The sequence below is a fragment of the Carassius auratus genome, chromosome 1, assembly GCF_003368295.1.
Source record: "Carassius auratus strain Wakin chromosome 1, ASM336829v1, whole genome shotgun sequence".
NCBI lineage: Eukaryota > Metazoa > Chordata > Actinopteri > Cypriniformes > Cyprinidae > Carassius > Carassius auratus.
In genome coordinates, this window is record NC_039243.1 from 27,173,223 (window position 1) to 27,191,089 (window position 17,867).

The following is a 17,867-nucleotide window of genomic DNA, read 5'->3' on the forward strand; positions in this document are numbered from 1 at the left end:
AGGGAGGCGTTCTGCGGACATGATTATAGGTACCGAACTTAGTGGAGATAAGAAAGAATGAGAAGTTATTGTTGCGCTTGATAGAGACAGATTTGAGATCAGTTTTGAAGTTTCACTTAACAATGGCAGATCTCAGTGAGAATGAAAGAGCACACTATTGACGCAGGATCATTTTTATCTTTATATTACTGTTCAAATTTAGCATTACATCACTTGCTCACCAATCGATCCTCTGCAGTGAATGAGGGCCGTCAGAATGAAATTCCAAGCACTAATCTAAAAATCCATGAATAATCATCAATGTAAAGATTTTTTTAAAAGAACAACAGGGCATTTAAATACATAAAAAGTGACAGAAGAGTCTTTTACGTTGTTACAAAGAATTTCTTGTTCCTCTGACCTTTATATTCATCAAAGAATCCTGAAAATGTTTTTTTTATGAAACTATTAAGTAGCACAACCGTTGTCCATATTGATAAGACTAACAATTGTTTCTTGAACACAAAATCAGTTTATTAGAATGATTTCTGGATGATAAAAAATTTGCTTTGCTTTTATTTTAAATTGTAAAAATACATATTACAGTTTTACAGCCTTAACTGTAGTTTTGATCACATATACAACAATGCTAAATGTAAGTGATTTCTTTCAATCAATGAATCAATCAAAAAATATAACCGTATACCCCCTTTTTTTTTTAGCTGTCATAGATAAGAATTGGAATTTACATTACATTAAACATACTAAAATACCCTTCACATGCAGTTCTTCTACTTCACTATATCTTTATGTGAACAAATCTGAGGACCCTAAGATGCCATTTCAAGGTTAAAAACCCAAATCCTCCTGTCACCATTTGGAAGGAGAAGACCTCAGCAAGAAACTTGAGTACTTAATGCAGCAAAATGCTCCATTTTGGTGCCCCATACCCCTTAAAACGACCCTCAATGCAAAATAACAATGTCAGGCTTTCATGTCCTTAGAACTTAAGAGAGATAACAAACTCTCTCACTCATACACTCACACACAAACATATGCAAATACACTCAAAATCACTGCTGCTGGTGTTTTGCTCCTCTTCACTCCTGCCAAAACCCTGCTGTGTTTTTGCCCAGTCTGGAAAGGGAGAGTACAGCAAGGAAAGTCGCCCAGATGGGCATCACTTTCCTTGCACAACATAAATACTGTTTGCTCCTGTGCTGGGACCCAAAAGTCTATCGCCATAAAAACCCAGAAATTAATTATGAATGCTCCCCATCTTGGGGCAACGTCTGCATGATGTAACCAGGCTGTGCATCCCACATTCTTGGCATGATAAAGAGTAGCTTTGATGTGGTTTGAAACAGGGGACCATTGTCCTGAAATCAGGCCTGCCTTCTATCATCTATCACACTCCAGAATACCAAGCCACAGAGCCACAGGGGGTCATTAAATAACACAAATAGCCTTCACACAAATCCTGAACATCTCTGACTTTTGAGCAAGCAACTCATATATCATTAAGACCAAAATCTGATCGACAAAGAAAATCTGGGAAAATGCATGATGCGACATCTTCTCATTTCTTTGTCTCCACTGCATAGTGCATACACACCACTTGCTAAGGCTAGGCAAGTAAGCAGATAATGGAGACAGTCTCCTAGCTCCTGTTGCTTTCTGGTATTGATTCCAGGGACGGAGGGGCCAAATCAAAATAATTGAATAACTACTTATTTATTTTATTTTATTTTTGGTCTTCTTGGTAAAGCACGTGGTGTGGAAGGGGGAAGCAAAACAGTTGGTCATGATAAAAAAGAATCAGTTATAGTCTGTGTAAACACTGATATTAATCATTTTTAACCAATATTAAAATGGTTTACACTATACCATTCAAAATTTTAGGGTTTATATGATTCTGTATTTATTTAAATGTTTAACATATCTTAGTACAGTTTTTCTATTTTAATATATTTAAAAATGTTATTCCTGCATGTGATGTCAAAGCTAATTTTTTTTAGCAGTCATTATTTCAGTCTTCAGTGTCACATGATCCTTCAGAAATTATTTTAATGTGCTGTTTTGCAACTCAAGAAACATTTCTTCTTATTATCAATGCTGTGAACAGTTTACTGATTGAGATTGTGCATGGTAATCTGAAGTTTTAACATTGCACTAAGGCTTGTTAGGGTGAAGATCGAAGCAGCATTGATTTAAATGAGAGATGACTTTCAGTTAACAAATTAAAAAACAAATGACAAGAAGGCCAAGAGCACAAATAAGATAGTAGATATATTGTAGTCAGCAAAGATGAAAACATCACATGTGTAGCAGTGAATGACTAACTTATTTGTTAATAGCTTGCATGTAACGTTTGTCTTTAGCCTGAGGGTGAGACCAACATCAGAGTAAATGCTTTGCTGTACCCTGACAAAACATCTCTTTCAACCAGCAAATCCTGGGAATGAAGAGGTTTGTTCTAGATATATCACTCTAGTAATAATCTTCAATTTCCAGCTCTCAGTTCTGATATCAGGCAGCTCATCGTCTGACTGAATTTAAGACAGATCCAGTGCCAGCAGTTGACAGCCGGAAAAAAAAAGGTCATATGTATGACTTGACTAGGTTTTTACAAAATTTCATAAACGTTCTTAATTTTCTGGTCACCAAATATTAATTAACAGTGGAAACAGCCATATATAACATTATCATATCACATTCACAACAGATTATTTATTACTTATTTTCTCTTTTTACATATTATATCAATCTTCCATCACTTAAAAATATTTAGTTTATGAAAAAAAATAAAATAAATAAAAGAATAAAAACTCACCGGCTCTGTCTTTCTCGGAAAGCACAGCAGAGATCTGAAAGAAGAAAATAAAGAAAGCTTAATATTTTAAATTAATACAATAAGAAAAATAAAATACATTTTATCATTTCTAAAGGTCAACTTATTTGAAATTCCTGAAATAGAATTCCGACACTTTACAAGTTCATATTTTGCCTCTCATCATGATTCATGGAAAACCAATAAAATAGTTCAGTTTCACAATATAACTCTATAAACATAGTTTACATTTCAAACCAAGCCATATAAACTAGCCTGCCACCTGTCCCTGTGAGTAAAACACTGTGTGTGTGTGTGTGTGTGTGTGTTCATGCCCACCAAGTGCAGCTGGCCAAGATATAAGGCCATTTGTGTAGCCTCTGCAACCTTGAAAACACCCTCCTCTTTACGAACAAGATACTCCACCACACACACACGCACACACACACACACACACACCCACACCCCTCCACACACACACACACACACACACACACACAAACACACACACATATTTCTATCATTGAGGGTAAATTCCATAATGATTAATGGTTTTTATAATGTACAAACTGTATTTACCCTAATTCCAAACTCCTAAATCTCCACCTCACACTGAAAGTCCTGCATTTTAAGATTTTAAACTTAATTCCTGTATGATTTATAAGCTGTTTTCCTCACTGAGACCAAAAAATGTCACACCAAAGACAAAGTTGACTATACTTGCGGGGATATTTGGTCCCCGTAACGTAAGGAATAGCTGGACATACACATTCACATAAACACATGCAGATACGTACATGCTTACATATCCTGTAAAATGCCAGGTAGTCTATTTTATCTTGACTCAATGTGATTATCCATAATTTGTTAGAACATGTGTGTTTTTACTAATAATGCTGCTAGACATTTGTCACAAATCTGAGACAAAAAGAACCCAGCTGCATATTTTTACCATGTCGGCATGTCTCAGTGGAAAACACACAATTAAAAAATACCAAAAAAAGTGTGTGTAAGTGATTATTTTAGCCACAGCATTTTGCCTGGAAAAATGATTAATCTACTTGGCAAAGGCATTAATATTGCTTCCAAATTTAGCACAGTTGTGGATTTGGTTGAAGACCTTTGTAAAGACTCTTCCTGTGTTGAAACAGGAAGTTTTGGTGAGATATATCCAAGGGCATTTCTAAAGCTAAGTCACAACAATGAACCATAGTTTGCTGCATGTTAGGCATTATGGGGTGGGACATTCTCATAGTTTAGGGCATCTGATTGGACAAACATTTGCATGATGAGTCATCAACACTTTCAATCATTTTCCTGGAAAACAGAGACTGTACATTTTAAATGTGTAGTCTTTACATATGCTACACATGCTAACTGTTTAGGAATACACTACAGTGTTTTCATTATTAACTAAACCTATTAATATTGTTTTATTTCATAACAATAAAGTTGGCATTAAACATAAATATAAGATGAGAAAAAAATAAATAAAGCATATAACAAAATTCCCTAACATAAAATTGTTTAAATTAAATTAAATTAAAACCAAAACTGAAAATATAAATATGAAAGCTAATTCAAAGCTTTGTGTTATTTTACCATGCAAATAGTTTTAAAATAACACTGGTTTGCTAGCATATAGATGACCTCAAAACTAAAAGACATGGACAATATGTCATAAAACTCAAAATGTTGATTTAAAGGAGCCCTAAATGGCTCTCTTTCCTGAACAGAGTAATGGCTATTAATATCTGTTCCTTTGTTAGTTATTGTTCATTATCCTTGTGTGTTGACTTTTTTTTTTTTAGTCAGGCCAAAGAGGAATTTCTGTGGTTCTGAAGGAATGTCGGGGTCTCCGTCTCCGGGTGACCTTCATCCACAGAACTCCCGCTCTGTTCAATGACCTTTGACCTTGTGTAATCCCAAAGTCCCTGGAACAGATCATACTGACAGAAACACCTCCATCATCTGCCTCGAAAGAGCGATGCATCCTGTTATATGCAGAATGTGGCTTTCTCTTCAAAACATCAGAGCATATTCTTCTTTATCTACCTCCATCTTCCCCTTTTTCATGTACTATTTCTCACCCCAATTCCTTTATTGCTCTCTGTTATCACATTCTCTTATTTTCTCTTAGTTCCACCATATCCTTAATTTCTGAAATGCTCTGGTTAGATTGAAGACTTTTTCTCTCCTTAAAAGTTATGTCTAGCCAGCAGCACTATCTCTATCTCTGCTATCTATCTCACTATCATTATCTCTCTATCTCATAGCTGAAGACAAATCCACCCTGTGCATTCCTCTCCTTGTTGAGGGTACTGCCACTGATGCCTGGATAAAGCGTTGCCTCGCAACCAATCTGTCTAGAGAACACACACACAGACACACAGACACCAGTATACGATTGGGGCTTACTCACACATACCTGAACATGGTTTATCTGAATCACACACACAGTTAAACATCAATAGACTACACAATCAGTAATAAATAAATAAATAAATATCCATATAACTCCCCAACAACAATGATGGTTCTCAGATTTACGGCTAAATAATGACTTTAGAGATGTTAGTTAACGGCCAAAAAGTTCCATGCTGGCACACTGCAAGCCATCGACAGTAAATCTATCATGAACACTCTTACATACACGTGCATGCCAACACCAACAACATATACCTCAGCATGCACTAAAAAGTCCACAACCCGTTGACTTAAATTCACAACCATAATGTGAAATTAAGAGCCTGCAAATACAATGAAACATGATGCAGCAGAGTGTTAGCCATGTTATCATACTGTAGCACATATCACATTCTACATTCTTCTATGTGTAGGACTGTTGTTTTCTCAAATTCACAGAAACAAACAACTCAAGGCCACCAACAGTGAAATACTATTAATACTTCAGATTTCTGGTACACTCAGAATAACTATATATTTGAGTCAAAGCACTGTTATCATGTGCTATCCCAAACACACCACCCTCATACGAGTGGGAAGAATAAAAGATGGAGAGGAAGCAGGAAATGAGGCGACAGAAAATTAGGACAGTGAGATCAAATTAATAAATAACAAAGAAAAGCCAAACAGGCAAGAATCACTATTGTTATTTTTCATGCTGGTGCTCAATGTTTTACTAAAAAATTTTTTTAATATAAAATATATAATTGTTATTACATTGTTATATTTACCAGCATGTCAATAATATTACAAATGACAAAATAATTATATTTATGTTATAAAAATATGTACTGCACTTATGCTACACCTAATACCACCTAGTAAGTATACTATTGCTATTTTCTAAGTGATCGAACAAATTATTTACAAATTATCATTCCCCATAGATTTAATATTAAGAATAATTCATTTTTATATAGCGCTTGTCTGGGCACTGAGAAAACATAGAAGGGGGTAATCTCCTCAAAAACCACCTTTATGCAGCATCCACCTAGTGATTTGCATAAAAAAAAAAAAAAAAAAAAAAATATATATATATATATATATATATATATATATATATATATATATATATATATATATATATATATATATATATATATATTTCTAATGCAGGCTGATAGCAGTAATCAACCACTGAGCAATGTCTGAGCAATCACACAGATACACACAACAATACTTTCAGTGCAACCATATGACAACACCACTTTTTTGTTTTGTTTTTCTATGTGTGCGTTTAAGTATGCAATCGTGTGTGCAAGTGTGTGTCCCCGGCCGTTATGGGGCAGGACTGGGTCACATTTTTTGGCCTGTAATGTCCCTGGGCACAGGTTGTCAGGGCATTAGGGATCAGAGGTCGTATCAGGTGTCCAACAGAAAAAACAACGGGCTAGAGCACTCAAGCATTCATTTACTCTTTGTGTGTGTGTGTGTGTGTGTGTGTGTGAGAGAGTGAGTTGGGATAAACACCATGCAGTTAAACACATTTAACCAGTTGGCAGGGATCACATGGATATACAGTGAAAATAAGCATTCACTCAATTATAATTGGGATATTTGGATGGTGTGTTTGGGGAAAAATTCTGGTTTTGAAAATGTATTGTTGTTTTTTTCATACTTTATGATTATGGGTTATGATATACTGTGCGTGTGTGTGTGTGTGTGTGTGTGTGTGTGTGTGTGTGTGTGTGTATATAAGGTAGCAATTAAAAGTAAAAGGACTATCATAGCTTCGGACTTGGGCTCTTTGCAACACTTTAGTAACACCTACAACAGCCTAGCAAGCAAATAGCAACATGCTAAATAACGCCTTAACAACATTCAGACATGTCAGAACTTTAGCATAGGGTCTAATATGCTAAAAATCACTTCGAACACCAAACAGCATAGCAACACCCTAACAGTCAGCCACAATACCCTAACTTACCAGAGAGAAAGTGTCCAAATCTAATTCTACATCGCTACACTGGCTTTAAGGATCTACCAATAACTTCATACAACTATTCAAGTTTTGAAAGAAAGATAAGATGTGTTTGTGTGTGTGTATGTAAGTTGAGCAGGTTGAAGTGCAGAGTTTACCAGCCCCCTCGTCTGGTTAAGAATGTGCAGCTGGTAGGGGCCAGATTGGCCCACCCAAAGTCTGAGTGGGTAAGGTGTGTGTGTGTGTGTGTGTGTGTACATGTGTCTCGATGACCATTCTTATTGCACCCTCTTGTTTGTTAAAGATTAATTTAAGGATAAAGATACCTATATACATTTTCTGTGCATGTACACACAAACCAAGTGCTTTTTGGTGTACCTTGTAAAACATCCTCATATAAATTAAACATATTATTATTATTTTGCCTCAGTTTCAGGTCTCAGAAGGGACCTTATGTATTTATTCGGAGCATATATACATGCCATTTGTAGAGTATGTAGACACACAGATGCTATCTATACCCCCTGAATCTAAAACTTTTTTCCGCAACTAATGAAGACATTCCTGCACGTGCACTGAAAAACGTGGGAAAAAAGGACCCCTGTCTTTTTTTCCTCCTTCGCAGTGAGAACACCCCCTTCTTTACCCGATAATAACTTCCAAATGTTTTATGTGAACTGTTTTGGCAGGAAGTGATGTGAATTGTCCCTCAGGGCATGTTACATGGCATAAACTGTATCTCTGACTCAGTGATCACAGCTGATATTACAAGATGCGATTCAAGCTAAAAACAGCCAGCTGCATACGGAAACAATCCAGTTCAAATCCAGAATTTGAATTTTACAAATTCAGAAATCCAGTATGATTGTTTACTCCTCTCAGCCACAATCCTTTAAAGAATATTCTGGTATTTCTATCACCACCATATTGTGAAATGAAAAAAAAAAAAAAAAAATCTTATTACGTTACTGTAAAAATAAATAAATAATAATATTTACAGTAGTACATATATATATATATATATATATATATATATATATATATATATATATATATATATATATACAGTACAGACCAACAGTTTGGAAACATTACTATTTTTAATGTTTTTGAAAGAAGTTTCTTCTGCTCATCAAGCCTGCATTTATTTGATCAAAAATACAGAAAAAAATTAATATTGTGATATATTATTACAATTTAAAATAATTGTTTTTAAATTTATTATACTTTAAATTATCATTTATTTTTGTGATGCAAAGCTGAATTTTTAGGATCATTATCACATGATCCTTTAGAAATCATTCTAATATGATTAAAAAAAAAGTTGGAAACAGTTCTGCTGACTTTTTATTCACCAAAGTATCCTTAAAAAGTATCATATGTTCTATATATATATATATATATATATATATATATATATATATATATATATATATATATATATTTATTAACTAAACAATACAATGACTAGGGACCCAAAGGAAGTAAAAGTACAGAAGTGGACAGGATAAACAATTACACTGTGTCCCTATTCTGCTTACGAAGGACAAAAACAGGACACTGACTGATCCCAAGCTAATAGTATTTTAAGGAATTTTGTCTTGCCACAATTACACTCTGCAAGCTCACTGGGGGATTTCATGGCACTATCATCCACTGGTTCGGAACGGTTTATAACCCTTAAAAATAAAGTATCCAAATCCAGCAATGCCATTCAGGAACCATTCTGAAAAGAATCCTTCTTTTCTTCTTCTTATAGTATGAAGAACTACACTCTTAAAAATGAAGGTCCCAAAAGGAGGTTTTCACAGCAATATCTTAGATAAACCATTTTTGATTTCTTAAAGAACCTGTCAGTGAACACTTCTTTAAAAAATCCATTTTGTTTTCTTAGTTAGAAGAACATTTTAAAATTCTAAAGAACCTTTATCCACTTTTTAAGAGTGTCCTGTATCTATAATTCAGTGCTATAAAGTACAATTTGAATTTAAATGAGTGGGTCAATAAGGGACACCTTTTTCTTTGTGCCTTAAAAATGCATTATTATTCCCAAAAGTCTAGAAAGGTTGAAGGTTAAATACAAGATCATGAGCTACATATTTCTGTAGAGCATCATACATTTAAAGTAAAGAACATTCCCTCTAAATACTAACTAACCTAACAATAGCTGGTATTTCCGGATTATTACTGGTATTATTTTCCAGCCCTAATTGACTCCTTGGATTAGAGAAAGAGATTCAGGATGCTAATCCCTGTAATCCAATATAATCCAGGCTCCAATCACAATGGAAGATGCAGAATTAAAGCAGAGGGACTTTTGGAAAGCAAGAAATGAGGCTAACCTTTGGAACAGCATAGGGGTGCCAGTTTTGACAGGTATCACTCTACCTGGACTCAGAAAACAACTCCATAAATATAGAAGCCTGTTTCTGTCAAATAAATCAAACAATTTAGAGATAAAGTTTGCAATAAAAGATACGTCACGTTGAGAAATATAAATTCGCAACTGAGGAAAATCACAATTATGAGAAATAAAGTTGCAAAAATTTGTAAATGTGATTGTGAATGAGAATTTAAAATATTATGTCCTCCTATTTATTTATTTTTAAACAATGTGGGGGAAATAGTTTTCCACACATAAATCAAATTACAGAGTGATGTGATATTTATGTGCACATTCTATTGGAATTACATTCATTATATTTAATAAATATAAGCTTGTGTGTGTGTTTTTGGGTGTGTGCTGAACATAACACTTGTTTCCAACTCTTTTTGGCCTGTGCGTTTGCATGTTTACATCATGATTTATAGTTACCCATGCTTTCACACACAGCGGACCCTGTCATCTCTAAATCTCTTGCTATTCCACACCTTTACATTTATAGACAACAAATGACTGTAATTCACTTTGGCTGCCATCCTCTGTTTAATATACAAATATGTTGCCATTTTCCAACAGATGAAAACCCCTTAAGACAAATAGATTTGTAATGCTGAGACATCAGGTGCCTCAAACAAATATATCCAGTTCTACTCATATTGGGCCAATTAGCTGTCAACACAATGATGCTAGCCAAATACACTAAACGTCCTGTGCTCTTGACAAGCTTGAGTTATGAGGTGAAAGTGGGACGAAACATTCAGGGTTCTGGATCATGTGAGGAGAGAAACAAAGACGGAAATGTGGTCATTATGGGAAGACACAACTAAATGCTTATGTATGTGTTCCCTCATTAGGCTGTTTAATTGAATTAGTCAATGACTAATGGAAGAACTCATGGCAGATAATAAATAAATGAATCTAAAGGGTGTGAAGGCATATTTAAAAGCCAGCTTAGATGTTCTCCATGTCTGCTATTGTCCCCTAAACACAACTATCTCTTTCTTCTCGATCCCCTTACATAACTGAAATCTCAGAGTGGGTCATTGTGATGTGTAAAACCAATGATATCATTCCAGTCATGTACAGTACCATGTCTGATTTTTTCCCTACTTTCTCTGACATGCAGAGGAAGATAACACCCTTGTTTTGGGCTCTAAGAATGCCTGATACAGCATGTCTGACCTTGAACATGTCAGAAAACAGCGATTTCCTGCTTAAGGTCAAAAAGAGGTTCCATTTTCCACATCCTTCTCTAAAAACATTATTTTTTTTCTTTGTATCACCCATTCTCTCTCTCATTTTTACCAAAGTCACTTTAACTAATTAAAGCTTAAAACTGCCAAGAAAGGTAAGCCTACTATGCAGTTTTGTTGTTTACCAGTATGCAACGGGGAACTGTCTATCTATTAAAAAAAAAAAAAAAAAAAAATATTTCAGCTCTTTTAAGAGAAATGGAGGTAAATTATTCAAAAAACACTTAGGGAAGGTGGTAACATAACTTAGATAGGAGTTTTTAATTATTCAGCATGGACAAACATTCAACTTAGATGTACAAATGAATGCTGCTTGCATTAAAAAATGATGCTGAAATATTCTATGTTGAGAAAATTTGCTGGAATGAGAGATATTACTTTGGAATGAGGGATATTACTTTGCCATGCTTTACTGCTACTTACAGAAACGTAGAAATTGCTATTTAAAAAAAAAAAAAAAGCTGCTGAATGCTTTGCCTATGTACAAATTTGAGGTATGATTATATATATATATATATATATATTTGGGGGGGGGGGGGGGGAGACAAAACAAAGCTGTCAACATTCTCAGCATCATTACTCCAGTTTTCAGTGTCACATGATCCTTCAGAGATAATTTTAATATGCTGATTTGCCACTCAATAAATATTTTGGTTTCACTTTATATTGTGCCCCTAATACCTGTGCACTTACATAGTAACTAAATGTGTATGTAGTACAGTATGTAATCACAGTGTAAGTACACATTAGTACATAGTATCTACAGCTGTAATATTTATGTTACCACACATATGTAACAACCCTCAGGATGGTTTGTGTAAGTACAAATGTGTAACAGGACATACAACTACATTTTGTAACAACAATGTGCATAAGAGTAATTGGCACCATTTGATCCAGAAGGTGGAGATGGGTAGGTTTAGGGATATGTAAAGTGGGAGGAGTTGGAGCACCACTGTAATACCAGTGTACTTCATGGTAACTCCTCAGGAACTGTCCACTTAATATAAAGTGTAACAATCTGGACACCAACCACAATTTCTGCTGTGTAACAGAGTAATTACATGATAAATCTAATGTAAAGTGTAACACTTTCGTTACACATTTGTACTTTCATTACCAAAAAGTGTTGTTTCCAATGTCCTGTTACACATTTGTACTTACACATACCATTCTGTAGGTTGTTACATATGTGTACCTGTAGTTACACAAACATTAGAGCTGTAGATACTACACACCAATGTGTACTTACACTTTTGTTACATACTACGTACACATCTAGTTACTATATAAGTACACAGGTATTAGGGGCACGTAATATATTGTTAGTGTCGAAAAGTTGCTGCTTAATACTTTCAAGATTCTTTGATGTATAGAAAGTTCAAAATAACATCATTTCTTTGAAATATAAATCTTTTGTAGGATTATAAACTAGACTCTTGAGAAACGTAATGCATCCTTCCTGAAAAAATAAAAAGTAATAATAATAATTTACTGACTGATAACTTTTGAGCGACACAGTACAGTCTCTTCCTATCTCTTTCTTCTCAATTCTCTTACATAACTGAAATCTCAGAGTGGGTCAATGTGATGTGTAGAATCAATGATATCATTCCAGTCATGTATCATGTCTGATTTTTCCCCCTATTTTCTCTGACATGGAGAGGAAGATAACACCCTTGTTTTGGGCTCTAATAATGCCTGATACATCATGTCTGACCTTGAACATAATAATAATAATAATTTACTGACTGATAACTTTTGAACGATACAGTACAGTATATCCATATATCTTTATCTCTCACACACACACACACATTCAGAGGACATGAACTGAAAGATGAGTAATACATTTTCAGACAGGCCTCAGTTTCCAGTCCTTTCTCTCAGCATCTATTTATTTAACTTTCTATCTTTCCAGTCATGAAGACTATAAGCACGTGCACAAAATTTACCAGCATAACTTTGTTTTCTGGTATGGACATACAGTGACGCCTCACTAAACTTCTGTACATTCACTGTCACTGCTACTGTAGCCCCAAATAACATTCATTAGCAATGAAGGGTAGCCATGGCCTTGCAGTGTACCGTTAGTGTTTAACATACCTTAGCAAGAGCTAAGAGGCTTGCGTGCAAATGTTGTGTGTGTGCTAGTTAGCTTGTGTGTGTAGAAAAAGGCCTAATCTTTCATGTGTTTACCTGGTACACTTATGTAATCTGGGGAGGAATGGCTGGAACGAACAAACAGAAAGGTGTGAGTGAATGCTTACAAATGTGCACACACACTTGATGGTCGCAGACATTGAATAAGTGTCAGGGTAAACAGTGGTTTCTCTTGTAAACAAGTTTGACTTTATCTGTACTTTACGACACGTGCTCCATGCTACAATGTCGGCGTGTGTCTGTGGGTACTTGCTCAAACGTGTAAGATTGCATTCCCTGTGCTTTGCATTATAGTGTTTTAATGATCTGCGTTCTGGCGCCATTATTATATATATATAATGTATACACACACATATATATATATATATATATATATATATATATATATATATATATATATATATATATATATATATATATAAAAACATGATTATATTTATAATCATACATTTAACAATTATAAAAGCACTATGTACGGTATACACCCACACACACATATTGAATAATATGAAAAATATCTTCAGATATTTTGAATCAGTTTTGCTCATAAGTGCTATTAGTCTGCTACTACTCATTTGTTTCTGCTCTTAAACCGAACCTTTGTGGATTTTGTTCACACTTTCACAAATAAAAGCATTCTGTCCTTCTCTTCCTGCCGCTCACTGGCACTTTAAGTGTTATTTGGCATGTGCTTCTGAAATGTGGAGTCAAGCATGTAATGGGTAATCAAATGGAAGACTTTTACGCTCACCTCAGAACACAAACTCACACAAGATCTCACTCACATCCACAGACATCCAGACATGCACATGTACCAGAGGGGAAGATCATAAGGAATGCTTCTTCAAGGAATAGTGGAAGTTGGCAGACAGTAAAGGCTGTTATTATGATGTTCCAGTAGTTTTAGCCACTCAGAGAGAAAGAAAATTAGAGAGAGGATGCGAGCGAGAGAGTCTCTCCTCAAAATCCTTTAAAGTGGCTACTGGAACCACAGCACGCTCTAATTTACTGTTTACTGTTGTCCTTCACCATACAGAAAAGCATATGTACATATTGGACACTTCAGTGGCCTCGTCAAAAAGTGCATGAGAAATTAGTGACACCAGGTTTAACCAGTTCCAGAGCCATGACTCATGAGAAAGTATAAATGATATTTCACGGCGCTTCTCACACCAATGAAAAGCTGACCTGTTCAGGTGATTGGAAACTCCAAACCTTGTATACTGTAAGTAAGTTTTCAGTATTTGATTTGATAATGTGTTCAACAACAATTCCAATTATAGGTTTTGGTTAACTTACCTCATTTTTTGGTCTAGCCCCAGAAGTTCCAGAGGGTCCTGATGAAGACAGCGATGATGATGAGCGATAAAGTGGGGTGTTTAGAGACTGGGAGGAGCCTGAAAGACTTCCTGCTGAATCCAGCATTTCTAAATCAACTTCCTGTTTAGGAAACAAGTAATACTGTTCTACTTTAAACATAAAAACACATACTTAACAATTGCTGAATTTAAATTCATATTTATTTAACATAATATTAACATATTTAGAAATAATTAAAAAAGAATAAATATGAAAAAAAAAACTGTAAATATATAGAAAAAAGATTAACAGTTCTATCTAATAATTTATTGTTAAACAGAATTATTAAAATACTAACTGGCATTCTGTCAAATTGAAAGTTATGTGCACTATCAAAATAAAAGGACTTCTTCCAACATAATGGTCTATGCGAATCATAAATATATATATATATATATATATATATATATATATATATATATATATATATATATATATATATATATATATATATATATATATATATACATATACATATACATAAAGGCAAATATATTGACCAACCACTAAAGAGTTTAGTTCTGGTATGAAATTCTGGTGCCTTGATGTCGAATATTTCATTATTGCAAGATTTGAGATGAAATTAGTGTATCACTCACAGAGATGATGTGCCTCTTTAAGTTGGGAGTACTATTGAGGGAGGAGCTTAGAGCATTCTCAATCTCTTCATCCAGCTGATCCAACTTCATTATTAACAGAACCATGGAGTCCAAACGTGACCTTTCTTTCTCCCTCTCCTCCCGTGAGCTCTGAAATGAGAAAAACATTTTTGTATAATCAGATTTTATTCGAGAAACATAACCTTAAAACCAACACTGACATTAATCTGATCACTCCCAATGACAATTCTTAAAACATATGTCACACCAGACCAAGCGGCGACTCGGGTGAAGACGAGACTTTTCCATACAAGCTAAGGCAACACTTCATTCAATTTTACCAATTTTTTATTTTTCTCTCAGTGGTGGTTAATGCTATTAAAGGAAAAGTCCACCCAAATCCTGTCATCATTTACTTGTCATTTTTTGTGAAAATTTCTTTTGCCAATTGAAAAGAATATATATATATATATATATATATATATATATATACGAACCATACTGGCAGAATGGTTAAAGGGGGGGGTGAAATGCTATTTCATGCATACTGAGTTTTTTACACTGTTAAAGAGTTGGATTCCCACGCTAAACATGGACAAAGTTTCAAAAATTAAGTTGTATGTTTGAAGGAGTATTTTTGTTCCCAAAATACTCCTTCCGGTTTGTCACAAGTTTCGGAAAGTTTTTTCGAGTATGGCTCTGTGTGACGTTAGATGGAGCGGAATTTCCTTATATGGGTCCTGAGGACACTTCTGCCGGAAGAGCGCGCGCTCCCGTATAGCACAGCACTGAGAGCACAACAGACTTCACTGATCAGAGCGAGAGCGTCGCGAAATGTCACAAAAAAGGAGTGTGTTTTTGGTTGCCAGGGCAAGACAACCCTGCACAGATTACCAAAAAAAAAAAAAAAAACAGCATTAAGGGACCAGTGGATGGAGTTTATTTTTACAGAGCATCAACGGAGTTGTGCAAGTGTTTTTGTTTGTTCCCTGCATTTCGAAGATGCTTGTTTTACAAACAAGGCCCAATTTGACGCCGGATTTGTGTATCGTTTATTTCTTAAGGATGATGCAATCCCAACAAAAAAGGGTCACGATCGTGTGTTGGAACCGCAGGCAGTGAGTAAAACTGCTTCAAATATCTCTGCCTCCTTGTTAGTGCGTCCGCCTCCCATGCTGGAGACCCGGGTTCGAGCCCCGCTCGGAGCGAGTCATTGCTGCTGCTGCTCTCGTTCAGTTTCAGCCTCGGGATCTGATTCTGGATCATAAATAAACGGCTGAATCTGACTGTTAGCCACGGTTTGTTTTGGATGATGGTTTTTCCCTCACGGTAATGTCACAGCTTCCACATGCTCTCAACGCAAAAGCCTACTGGCACTCGTGATTCTTTAGCTCCGCCCACACGTCACGCCTCCAGGCGCTCGTGTTTTTCCGGGAAAAATCGGTACAGACTATCTTTTTTTATGAATATAATAAAACTAAAGACTTTTTGTAGTTATGAAGGATGCAGTACTACGCTATATGTACTCAAGATTAACAGGATATTGAGTGAAAACTAGCATTTCACCCCCCCTTTAAAGCACACAGAACTACAGAGAGCGAGTGGTAGACTGAAGTAGTAATGCTACTCAAGCATAGAGGAATGATGCTGGCACTTGCCCCATGTCTGAACCAGGCCTGTGCAAACAGCCCCACACAAAGCAGTGCAGTGTGTAAAGGGCTTGCATAGCTTTTTCTGGTATTTACCCTTAATACATGCTTGTCTATCACAGAGCACACAGGGAGAGAATAAGAGACAGACAGAGAGACACTTTACTAATGATCTAACAAGCACACAAGCAATTATCCAAAACACATGCTTTGTCTCCAGTTCACTCACTTGGTATTCTCTGGCTCCAAAAATCACCATAAAATGAGTCTATATGATTATTTTATAAGATTCACATGTACTATATATTATTTAAAAGGATAGTTCACCCAAAAATCACCCTCAAGCTCAAAATCTCAACCCCCATTCACTGCCATTATAAAGCTTGGAAGAGCCAGGACATTTTTTTTTTTTTTTTAATATACTGTATATAACTCTAGTTTTGTTTCTGTAAAATAATACAGTCATACACAACTAGGATGGCTAAATCATGGGATCATTTTCATTTTTGGGTGAACTGTCCCTTTAATATATATACTATAGGCATTCTTAACCCATATGACAGCTTTACATGAGAAATGGACTGAAATTTTAATCCTTGTGAAATGCTGTTTTGATACAAAACAAGCTAAAAAATACTGTGCTTTCAAATGTAAACTCTTTTTTTTCTTCCTATTACAAGGATGAATCTGAACAACACATTATTGTGCTACTCATAACACATCAACTGACAGCAGGTCTAGAGAACAGGAAAAGCTCTCACATTCATCCTGTCAGATGTAGGCCTACATTATTTATATATTATAGTATATATTGACTTTGTTGTGTGCTTTTGTCCTTTTTACAAGTATGTCTACATAGTTTCATCCAGTTTTAATTTATCGAGTTGAATTTATTTGAGTTTTAGTACTGTATTTATTACACTTTCAAATTTAAATGAAAAGGAGAAATGTTGCCTTTCAATTAGCTGAAATAAAATACGTTCAAGTTTACATTTTATTTCAGTTATTGCTTATTTTATTTGCAAATAATAATTATTTTAATTGTATTTTAGTTTTAGTCAACAATTGTAACCATCGCCAATTAACTAATATAAATAAATACATTTATATAATTAATGTATAAATAAATATTATTTTGTTATATACAGCTAAAAAGTCGTAAAATTTGAAAAAGGTTTATATGACTTTAAATAACTAACTAAACAAACACTTCAGTTTTTTTTTTTTCCATAATAATTTTAATATTCTGAAGTCATAAATTAAAT

The 17,867-nt window shown here is 34.8% G+C and overlaps 1 protein-coding gene across 1 annotated transcript in view; it reads right to left on the minus strand.

The window, feature by feature from the left end:
* Window positions 1-17,867, minus strand: part of LOC113106115 (rho GTPase-activating protein 7-like) — an 87,252-nt gene that overhangs the window by 55,957 nt on the left and 13,428 nt on the right. Inside the window, exons 3-5 of the mRNA XM_026267722.1 lie at window positions 14,954-15,103; window positions 14,295-14,435; window positions 2,813-2,846 (exon numbers count right to left, since the gene is read on the minus strand). Coding sequence (XP_026123507.1) covers window positions 2,813-2,846; window positions 14,295-14,435; window positions 14,954-15,103 — 325 coding nt within the window. The remainder of the gene's footprint in view (window positions 1-2,812; window positions 2,847-14,294; window positions 14,436-14,953; window positions 15,104-17,867) is intronic.